The sequence below is a fragment of the Anolis sagrei genome, chromosome 5, assembly GCF_037176765.1.
Source record: "Anolis sagrei isolate rAnoSag1 chromosome 5, rAnoSag1.mat, whole genome shotgun sequence".
NCBI classification, from domain to species: Eukaryota; Metazoa; Chordata; class Lepidosauria; order Squamata; family Dactyloidae; genus Anolis; species Anolis sagrei.
Genome location: NC_090025.1, coordinates 21005665 through 21017612, shown reverse-complemented (window position 1 = coordinate 21017612; position 11948 = coordinate 21005665). Strand labels below are relative to the sequence as shown.

General features: G+C 40.7%; 1 protein-coding gene across 2 annotated transcripts in view; it reads right to left on the bottom strand.

Annotated features, from left to right (window-relative positions):
• Positions 1–326: 326 nt before the first annotated feature.
• The window catches only part of MMRN1 (multimerin 1), a 93279-nt gene continuing 81657 nt past the window's right edge, over positions 327–11948 (bottom strand). For both annotated transcript variants that reach the window (XM_060779240.2, XM_060779242.2), the window contains exons 7-8: positions 8134–8274; positions 327–3382 (exon numbers count right to left, since the gene is read on the bottom strand). In XM_060779240.2, the coding sequence (XP_060635223.2) occupies positions 2961–3382; positions 8134–8274 (563 nt within the window). In that variant the 3' untranslated portion in view covers positions 327–2960. The remainder of the gene's footprint in view (positions 3383–8133; positions 8275–11948) is intronic.

Genomic DNA, 11948 nt, shown 5'->3' with positions numbered 1-11948 from the left:
ACACAATGTTGTGTGATGTCTGGCATGGGGCTCCATCCATTACATGAGGTAAAAGTGTCCTAGGACGTTAAATTCATTCCATCTGATGCCATATGTGCCATGGCTGCATCCTATTGAATACCAGGGTTAGTAGTTAAGGGATGCACTAGAGCTTTCTTGTAGATAATTCTCAATATCCTTCCCTAAACACCAAAACAATAGAAGCATGGCAGCTCAGATGGGAGCATAAGCCTATAATTGTGTACTATGAAAGTGCCCATAGTTTAACTCACAAAATATCAAGTCTAAACAAATCCATACAGGAGTGATTGTACTGAACCAAGAAGAAATGTGAGTCTGTAAATAGACAAGTCAGGTATAATTTTTAATTATTATTACTGGTACACCATTGGTATATACATCTTACTATAAATCCCCATCCCCACCCTAACAACACACATATATTTATGGTTGTTGATACTGTCTGGAGTGTGATCAGCAGAAATGAAATTTATTAGTAAAAAGGGGTAGTGGGGGGGAGAAACAACCAGACCCTATCAGAAATCTGAGTTTGGAAGAAAACAATTAGCATCTCGGTAGATAGAAGACCTGGCTTGAAGGATTTAGTAGTAAGGGCAGGAAGGGCAAAGAAAGTCGTATTTAAAGAGGGAGATGCAGTCTCTTGTGGGTCATTTGAATTTCATTTGCAGAGTAATTTCCACGCCATTTAGCCATATCCATAGCATGGATAAAGAGGACTAAACAGGTTATTAAACTGACAAAGTCATACAAGGGGTGGTGAGGGATTTAGCCATGTGGGCAAGATATTTGATAAAATTCAATGATACGCTAGGATAGGTTCGTGAAAGATCAGGATTTTAAGTAGTTACAGAAAGATATGCATTATTGGAGGAAAGGGAGTGAAAAAATATAGTTTTAGGCTTTGTGGTGTGTTTTATAAGCACAAGACAGGGTTTTTAAAAAGAAAAATCCAAAGTAGATTGAATTTTTCAGTAGAGGCTAGGAATGTTCACTAAAATACACTCTCTTTGTTTGAAATTTTAAACATTGTGGATTTCTTATAAGACAGCCATGAAGCTGGTCTTCAGGAAGTGAAATGGGTTAATAACTTAACTGATGCTATTAATTGTCTAATTTACTAAACCCAGATTAAATATATGGATTTTAATCAGATTTTCATCACAGATTTCCCTTGTGAATAGTATGACAGAAACAATATACCACATGTGAATTAGGCAATGGACGAACATTCTTTTAGGTTAGAGAATGGCCCTCTTTCAGACCACATGGACCATTTAGTCCCACCCCCTGCAATGCAAGAAAAACACAACCAAAGCACCCTCAAAAGATGGCCAAGGAAGGAGCTTCCACCACATTCCAAGGCAGAGAGTTTCACTGTTGAACAGCTCTTGTGGTCAGGAAGTTCTTAATGTTCAGGTGGAATCTCTTTTCCTGTAATTTGCACCCATTGCTCTGAATCCTATTCTCCAGGGTAGCAGAAAAAGAAGCCTACTCTCTCTTCCTTATGACAGCCTTTCAAATATTTAAACATGGTGATCATGTCTCCTATCAGTCTTCTCTTCTGCCGGCTAAACATCCCAAGCTCTTGAAGTTGCTCCTCACAGGGATTCATGGTTTCCAGACCTTTGATCATTCTAGTTGCCTTCCTCTGGATACCTTCCAGCTTGTCAATGTCTCTTTTAAATTGTGGTGTCCAGATTTGGACACAGTATTCCAAGTGAGGTCTGACCAAGGCAGAATAAAGAGGCACCATGACTTCCCTTGATCTAGACACTATACCACTTTTGATGCAGTCCAAAATCCCATTGGCTTTTTAGTTACTGTATCATGCTGTTGGCCCATGTTCAACTTGCTGTCCACTAAGACTCCAAGATCTTTTTCACATGTGCTGTTGTCGAGTCAGGTATTACCCATTCTGTAACATTTTATTTTTTCTGCCTAAGTGAAGTGTCTGACACTTCTCCTTGTTTTAGTTTGTTTTGGTAGATTGACAAAACTTGAAGCACCTTCACAGGAGTTTGTTTCCAAAATGAAGGCAATGGAGACATTGTGATCTGACTAGTTTGTAAAGCAGATGGGAACAAGCCAGAAGGTGGATCAGAAGCTAGTAACAGAATTTGGGATTTTCAGTGAATTGACACATGCTTTGGTGGTGAAAGGGACAAGGGAGGAGGAGGAAGAGGAGAAGAAGAAGAAACAAACAGAGATTTTCTTCACCTTCAGTTTTAAGCTGCTGAGGGACTATGACAAATCTAGGAGTGCATTTCTGTGCGACAACAGTAAGCTCAGTTGTGGGTCTTAAATGAAATACAAGTGAGTGGAGGTTATGATGTTGCTCCTTAATTCTTAGTTTTCTGAGCCAAGGGCCATTTTTTAGCTGAATATAGCAGAAAATAGCAGAGTACACAGCATATAGAAAATATTCCTATAACAAGTTACCTGGGAGAGCTATTTACAAACTGACTCAATACAAGGTAAAATGAGATAGCAAGCATGGAGGGGTTTCAGATAATGAGATTACAGTTGCCACTTATTTTTCACTGGAGATTCTGGAAAAGAAGTAGCAATGAAAAATAAAGCAATGGTTGATGAGTGGAAACGAAACCAATATATGCCATAATCCTTTAGATTAGACCCAACAAGAGTAGATCAATTGAAACCATCGCTGAATGAAGAGTCAATACATTAGTATATCCAATTGATCTATTTTAGTTGGGACTAATAATATGATTTAAGTCAACTTTTTTTCTTACACAGGAGAGATGGCAAAGATTTTTTACATCTAATTTCTTTCTGTTACACAAGTCAAAGATAGAAGAGACCTACAAAAGAAGGTGGTAACCTTAAATGTGATTCATTTCACTGCATGGAACAAGATTCAAGCAAAGAAGAACCAAAGTGTTTCCTTCGTAGAAGACAAGCTTTTGTATGCAACTGGTTTATGTACGGTACAATAAATAACCAGTAAATGTAGTTATGGGTGGATATTTAGCTGGGATAGAACCTGTTGCCAGCCTGAGCCAAACTTCTTGTCCATAGTTCAGTTCCAGCAAGGCATCACCAGTAATGACCCTCTCAACATACTTGTTATCATTTGCATTTTCAGAACGGAAAGCTAGCTTATCTATTCCATCAACCACCAAATATCCTGAGAGGAGTGGGCTGCTTGATTCAACGGTGTATTCAAAGACATAAACACCAAGATATGGCACACGGAACCTTCCATTTGCTGGGACATAGGAGGACCCATAGTTGACATCCAGATTGTTGAACCGAATAGGGCCTGGAGAATTCATTCCATAGGTATGTGAAGCAAAAAAGGCCACCATTGGTGCATATCGGTAAGAGCCTTTTGAAAAATCTGCAAGGGGCAAAATGGAAAGATATATATGTCCGTTACTGCACAAAATTAGATATCACAGTAGTCATGGTCTGTTATTGCAAATAGTAAAAATAGTAAAAAGATAAATATGCCTTTAAAATCAGTATAACTTTTCCTTTGCTGTTTTTAATTATCTTCAAGTTGACTTCAACTTATGGCAACTCTATGAATGAGAGACCTCCAAGGCTTCCGGCTCAGGTCTTGCAGACTCTGGGCCATGGCTTCCTTGATTGTGTCTGGAATATGTGCAATCAATATTTGGAATGGCCTTGGTCTATTGAGTTTGGATCATGTGATTTTAATGTTTATATTAGGTGGTTTTAATTTATATGTCCTCATGTCTAAATGTTGTTTTATCTTTTGTTTAATTGTCTTATTGATTTTAATGCATAGTTCTATGTTTTGTTTTGTTTTATAATTTGGTTTTATATGTATGTGAGGCATTGAATTTTGCCATTACTGTTGTAAACCACTTTGAGTCCCCCCTGGGGTGATAAAAGCAGTATATAAATACAATAAATAAATAAATAGTAGACACAGGTCTAAATCTTATATTATTTCCTGTAATTAAGCTCAGAAACAAAAAGGGAGAAGGAACCTTTTGTATTAAAGTTTTATGATTCCTGCTCAGAATTACTCCCAAATTATTATTTTTTTTAAAAAAAATCCCAAAGTTTTTGCTCTAAATATGCAGATTTGGGATAGTTCTTATACAAAATAAATCACACACAATTCTCAAGAACATGGGCAGGTTGAATAAGTGGAGCTCTTCCAAGAACGGATAGGATCACATTGGAGTCATTTTGTATGTAGTTCTTAAAGATCACACAACCCAGTGACAAAAAAATATTGGTAGCTTGTTTTTTAGGCCTGTTCCTTGGGTTAGTTAGGGTGATTGCATTGCATTGCATGTGGTCTATCAGTTCTAGTTTCTTAAATATGGTTATCATGATTTTCTATGGGTGAGCATATGGTGAATAGTATATTGCATATGTTCTGTTTCTCAAAAACTAGAGCTGATAGGAGAAAACTGGTCCCATTTTTGGAATCTGCAGGTCAAATATTCCTAGAAACAGACCTAATATTCACAACACCAAAATATGTGTTGGCTGATATGATGTACTCATTGGACAAAAGGGATGGGCATCCTAATTCAACAGCACAAACATAATGTCATACTCAAGTTCTCAAACCCTCTCTTTTAGGCATTAAACATTAGTAAAACTTCAAGGCAAATGTGGAGGGCCTGATCCAGATTGGGTAGGAGGCTTTGGCCTTCTGTAGTCATCCTAACCTTGCATCCCTCCATTCTCTCACTGGCAAATCAGTGGGGCAGCAGGGCAATCCCGGTGTCCTGTGCCCCACCTTTCCAACAGCAATGCTTCCTCATCATACATGGGGAAGCATCACTGGCTGGGATTTCTGGGAGTTGTAGGCCAAATACTTGGGGACCCACAGGTTGAGAACCACTGTGTTAGGGGAATTATTAATTTATTCATCCAAAAAAGTAATTTTTCAAGGTCTAGTTGCATCCAGCCGGCTCTCCAAGTAAATGGCATGGGAGATATATGTACACCATAATTATGGTGTTATCAATAAATCCCAGCCTGACTCCTCCATTCAGTATGTACCATGAAGCAGCCAATGTGATTGACAGGTGGTCTATTCCTTGATCACTCAGGAAGCAGCAGATTGCCATTTCCATCTTTCCTGTTAGTGATTTCCAGGGGTCAGGCAAAAGTAGGATCTCCATTGCAAATCCCCTTTGCCCAGACATTGCTTGCACAAGGACAGAAGTGGAAACATTAGCTAGCTGTTTCCTCAGTGACATGGGAAGAAATCCCCATCAATTGCAATGGCTGCTTTCTGGTAAGTGCAGACGGGGTAAATTTAAAATTCATCGTGTTTTAATAAGATAGTTTGATCACATTTTAAACAATATTTTATCACTGGATGTGTGTGTATTCTCTACTTGTTTTTTTTAATTATGCTGTGAGCTGCCTTGGGTTGCTTGGGACAAAGGAGGTAAATTAATCAATCAAATAAATAAATGTTTTGAGCCCGGTGGCCTCCCATCTTTCCATTTGCATGCTGTGATCTCACAGTGAGTTTGCTCACCCTCCACCAGCTGGTGGTGTGAAATGAAAGTGAGGAAATCAGTATAATGCTGTCATGTCACCAAGTGAATTTAACTGGAAGGGCGCATAAAGATCTGTACATGGTGCTGCTATTTTTGGCATTCACCCCATGTCTGCCATAACATCCAGATCTGCCTTTTGTTGTCTTCTCCTCATGCGGAATTGCCGATTTAAATGGGATCAAATCTGTATAGCAGACATGGGGTAGTTGTAAACTTTCCCCCAGGCCTCCTGTCAACTTCTCAAGAAGCAGAACAAGAAAAGCAGAATGAATTCTTAAGTACTGTATAGAAAGCAATTTTCTCCACAATTAATGTCAAATGCAGCAACAAAAAAAGGTTCCTTTTTATCAGAACCAGCATGGAAATTTCAGTCTTGACTGTGCCACATTATTAGCAAGAAAAGCTTTCATGATTTTCTCCCTCTGTGTCACACCTTTCTACAAATGTAACATGTTTGCATGTGATGCGCATCCTAAAATTTGCTCTCAAGCTCTCTACAAATATTGGAAAGATGCAGAATCCTTAATGACAACAATAATAACTGAGGAGCTTAAAACCATTCTTTGTTTCGCTTCCACAGCATTTGTTGTTGTTGTTTTTGTGTGCCTTCAAGCCTGTATTATCTCCACCACTGTAACATATTATTGATAAGTGACTAAATAGGTCAAAGAGGCATAATGCATACTTTTCATGTATTCTAAATGTGAATCCCAGATTTATTTCATTATTACTGCAAGTGTCTCAGAGAGTGCCACTGCCAGAAGGAAAATTCTCAGCTGAATAGTCAGTGCAGATTTTAGAATTACAATGCAACTTCCTCTCCAATGTTTACAAACATTGTAAGGTACAATTAAAAAAGAGCTTTCCATCCCTAAAAAGTATTTGTGTTCACCCAACGTTTTTGAAGTGCATGCCTCAAAATGTAAGGTGGAAGTGTGATATTTGTCAATCAGAGTGAGTGTCATTATTAATTTCTGATGGCTGTAGACATGTAGGTTCCATGCTCACATGTTGAATCTTTAGGAGGAATGTAAAGAACGATTTCAAGTTCTTCTAAGTTTCAGTGAGAATGGGATTTGAACACATCAAGATACACCAACAAGAAGATGGTCAACTGATGCACACCTTTCATATTTCAGGAAACAAATGGGGAGAACAACTCATTTGCATCAAACCCTCCTATTTTTTTTGGCTAAAAGGTTATCTTTTATTTTATGCAGAAAACATATTTTGAGAATAAATCTATGGCTGATATTCTGTTTGTATCTTTTGTTGTTGTGTGCCTTCAAGTCATTTCCAACTTATGGTAACCCTAAGACCTATCACAGGGATTTCTTGGCAAAATTTGTTCAGGAGTGATGTTTGTTTACTTCCTCTGAGGCTGAGAGAGTGACTTGTCCAAGGCCACCAAGAATGTTTCTATGGCTGAATGGGATTTGAACCTTGGTCTTCAGAGTCATAGTCCAAAGCTCAAATCACTACATCACACTGACTCTCTTATACATGAGTAAATTCACTTTTACTTCTACATGAGTAAAATTCAAGGTTGGAGAATAGACTTGCTTATGCTGCGCTGATTTTTTTTTTGGGGGGGGGGGGAGAAGGGGACAAAGATGTTACCCATCTGGGAAAACACTTGTGAGACTTTTTGTTCTTTCATGCAAAGCATGACATTCATGAAAGTTTATGTCCATAATCTTTGGGCTGCACATATGGACGAAGAAATGACCACAGAAAAATTACTTTTGGAGATTATAATGGCCATGCCAGCTGGGAGACAATAGTGGGTGTAGTCCATAAAAGGCACTTTTCCAAACTCTAGAAGATAATGAGGGATTGTGTACGTTGGTTTGTCTGCTGACCTTTGGGTTTCCATACTAAAGTTTGAATAGCTACTACACTGGATCTGTGCATATGATCACAAATGTGTCTTTTTGGACATTTGTGTTCTTATGATGGAGCCCCCATGCATCTCACTTGAAAATGTGTTGGAATGGTTCATATCTTTGACCTAATACATGGAAATTCAGAGAAGACAATAGGTGCAATCCTGAATCCCCCTATCACTCAAGAAGTGAATCCATGAAAAGGGATTATACCATGTGCATCACTCTTCAATCTATTTTTTTAAAGTATGTGTGTGTGTCAGGAGCAACTTGAGAAACTGCATGTCACTTCTGGTATGAGAGAATTGGTCATCTCCAAGGACGTTGCCCAGGGGATGCCCAGATGTTTTATGTTTTACCATCCTTATGGGAGGCTTCTTTCATGTCCCTGCATGGGGAGTTGGAGCTGACAGAAGGAGCTCAGCCTGCTCTCCCTGAATTCGAACCACTGACTTGTTGGTCAGCAGTCCTGCCAGCACAAGTATTTAACACATTGCATTATTAGAATATATATTCTGTGACAGAAAACTAATTGATTATTTTATGATGTGAGATACGTGAAAACAGAGAGTTGTGGGAATAAAGACCCCACTCTGAGAAACCCTTGTGTAAGGAAACCAGTGATGATGCCATGTCTTTCCCCTTAATCTCTGACTTGCACCAAAAAAGAGAGATGAAAAGTTGGTTAGTTCCATTATACTTACCTATGGCTGGAACATTTTCCTCCGTCATCTTTGTGCTGCAATTGACTCCACCAAAGGGATAGCGACAAGCGCAGACAAAACCCCGTCTTTCATTGACACAGGTCCCCCCATTACTGCACGGAGAGCTACTGCAATAGTCACCTAGAATGAAAAAGGAAGACTGCCATGAATGACCAAGCCAGGTGTGTGTTGGTAACTCGTTGAAATGGTCAGCTCAAGATGCAGACCACATTTTTAGCCTTCTGCTTCTAAACCCCTCCCCAAAACTGCATATTAATCTAAAATTATTTCCTAAAATTATTTATCTTTATAAAGTTCAGGGGGAGAAGGGTGGGGTAGAAATGCATGAAATAAACCAACAAATAAATAATGGCAATTGGGCTGCACACTGCACTGATTGTATCCATTTCCAACTAGCTAATTATATTTTATTTTTGCCGATCCAATTGAAGGTATAAAGAAGAGGGCAGCTATTAAAGGATCTCCACCACGAGCTGTGGATTCCTATATGCCAACATACAGTATATCAGATTTTTATTTCTGTTTCTCCTCCAAAAAGATGGGTATTCCAGTCCATAAAAAAATCTGGTAAATTCAGATACACCCATGTTACAGCTTTTCTGGGCTATGCCACTGCAGACTTAAGGCAAAGACTGAAAAGCCCAGATCAAGAAAAATTAAAACCCTTTATGGACAGACAGAACATTTCATGATACAACTGAAAATTTATCTTCAGTACAGTTTTTTATGGCTATGAAGCTTTGCATGGAGGAACATTATAATCTACCAGTTGTAATACATTCCACCTTGTTGTTGCTGAAGTGAAGCAACACATCCTACCCTAATGTTTGTCCATAATGGCCACTTGACCCTTCCTGCTCTGAAACTGCCAGCTCATATTTGCCTACTTCCATGATGGGGAAAATTGGGGCACCCGAGTTTATTTATTTCTCTCTGTCCTCTCCACACCTTCTTCATTTTGTGCTGGGTTTTACATTAAAAATCTGGTCTTATTAAAATCTATCTCATTAAAATATCATTTTATACAAAACCTAGAAAGGTTTGAGCAAACTCTGGACTACTGTATCCCATAGCAATTCTGTCCACTACAATTCTGGATGCTTTTAATCTCCCTTTCTCTCTCTCTTTTCTTTCCCTCCTGTTCCAACCCTTATAGAATTGCCAGATCTCATGATTTGTCCCTGACACTCAGTTTTTGTGAGTCATCTTGAGGTGGAAGATGAGGGTGCAAATTTTCCAGTTTCACTGGGTTCCCTTTTGTTCAAGAAAAAAAGGGGTGCTTGCAAATTTCCAGCAGTAGAGGACCAGTTTGATAGACATTGGAAACTTTAGTTGATTTGTTGCTGTAACTTGCAAAGTCATAGACCACTCAAGAGGTCTATGAATTTATAGCACCAGGGCTTCACCTCTACTCTGCATCCACCTTTTGACTAGGTAAAAGATAAAGGTTTTCCCCTGACATTCTGTCCAATCGTGTCTGGCTCTGGGGTGTGGTGCTCATCTCCATTTCTAAGCCAAAGAGCCGGCATTGTCCATAGACACCTCCAAGGTCATGTGGCCAACATGACTGCATGTTACCCTCCCGCCAGAGTGGTACCTATTAGGCCTGTGCGGTTTCGTTCGTTAATTTCGTCATTCGTAAAACATTCGTTAATTTTTGCATTTACGGTACGATAACAAAACATATTTTCAAACCCGGAAGGGTTTTTAAATATCGAAACGGCAACTCCCACAGTATTTACGAGCTTTCGCCCGTTTTGTAAATGGGGCGGGCGGGGCGAAGGGGCGGCGCGAGTGCACACCCAGTGAGCCAAGCACCGCCCCTGCCTGTTGGGCGCCCGGCCCGCGCGCGCTCACCCTTACAACCGGCCTCCGCGCGCCATCCAATCGGCTCCGGCTCCTGCGCCCTCCTCCTCCTCCTCCTCCTCCTGGCACTTCCTGCAACACAGCTGGGAGGAGGAGGAGGAGGAGGGCGCAGGAGCCGGAGCCGATTGGATGGCGCGCGCGCGCTCACCCTTACAACCGGCCTCCGCGCGCCATCCAATCGGCTCCGGCTCCTGCGCCCTCCTCCTCCTCCTCCTCCTCCTGGCACTTCCTGCAACACAGCTGGGAGGAGGAGGAGGAGGAGGAGGAGGGCGCAGGAGCCGGAGCCGATTGGATGGCGCGCGCGCGCGCTCACCCTTACAACCGGCCTCCGCGCGCCATCCAATCGGCTCCGACTCCTGCGCCCTCCTCCTCCTCCTCCTGGCACTTCCTGCAACACAGCTGGGAGGAGGAGGAGGAGGAGGAGGGCGCAGGAGCCGGAGCCGGAGCACAGGAGCCGGGGAGGGGATTCCTGCAGCGCCGGCTCTGCCTCCGTGGCCTGCCTGAGATGAGACCAATACCATCTGATTGCCACAAATTGAAGGCTGCATCCATCCAGGCTCTTTTGCTGTGAGTTTTCAGGGCTGTATGAGTGTATGACCATGTTCCAGAAGCATTCTCTCCTGACATTTTGCCCACATCTATGGCAGGCATCCTCAGAGGTCTGTTGGAAACTAGGCAAATGGAGTTTATCTATGGAATGTCCAGGGTGGGAGAAATGAAAGCCATTCAATGCTAATCAAGGTGACCATTACTGCAACATTCACACTTACAAAATGTTTTGTAAATATTTACGAAATTTCGTAAATAACAAAACATTTTTTTTGGAAAGTTTTGTAAATATTTTAAATATCGAAACAAAGAAACACCCCAATTACAAATCGATTTTAGAAACAAATTTTTTCTTGATCAAACAGGCCTAGTACCTATGGATCTACTCACATTTGCATGTTTTCGAACTGCTATGTTGGCAGAAGCTGGAGCTGACAGTGGAAGCTCATGCTGCTTCCCGGATTAAAACCTGCGACCTTTTGGTCAACAAGCCCACTGCACCACCGGGGGCTCTTGACTAGGCTAAATAAAATGTTCCTTATTCTGTCTCTGAGAAGTAATGTTGGGTTTCATTCCTGGACTACACAAGTCTCTCGCGTCATCAAATCTTCAGAACTCAATGAGTAGCTAGACTAGAGATAGGATTAGAGTGAGGGACCCCCCCCCCCCCACATTCCTATGCATACTTTTCCAGAAAGGGCTTTGGCTTTCCTCTTTTCCCCTTTGCCACTATCTCCTCCCCCTTCCCCTTTGGAGATGTAGCAATGGAATCTCTTTAAGGTAACTTGCTTTTAAAGGTATTTTATTGCCCTGGGCTTGGCCACAAAGCAATCGTCCATTGTCCTTTCTTTCTGCCTTTTACTTCCTTCCAGTGAAGACACATTTTGCCTCTCTCTCTAGGCAAAATGTAGTTGCATGGATATTTTGACTTTTTATCCTTTTACATTTCTTAGAAGATGATATTTAGTAAGCTAGTTAGCTCCAAGCTCTTTCCTATCTAGAATGTATTTCTTTTCTTTAATCAATATTTTGAACCTAAAGTCCTGTCTCTGCAATCCTGTGCCATCCTGTTGAATGGAAGCTACTCTGCTATATTTATGGTAGAATCATAATTTTTTGAGCCTAACAGTTCAGATTCCCCTCTTTTCATCGTGATCTAGGAATAGATGCTTTAGTTGAAATTTACATCTTAATTTCCAAACAAAAAAAGTTTTTTCTTGTGATGTATATATGTTTCAATGACGAGCTGTGAGCAAATGTACTTAGTCCTTAATGCATAACGCTTAATGACATTACCAGGTGCCATCTCTTGGTCCCCTGTTTTATCCCAGAAACCTCATCTGATAGTCCTGAGCTGGCAAGCCTATATTAGAAAGAGA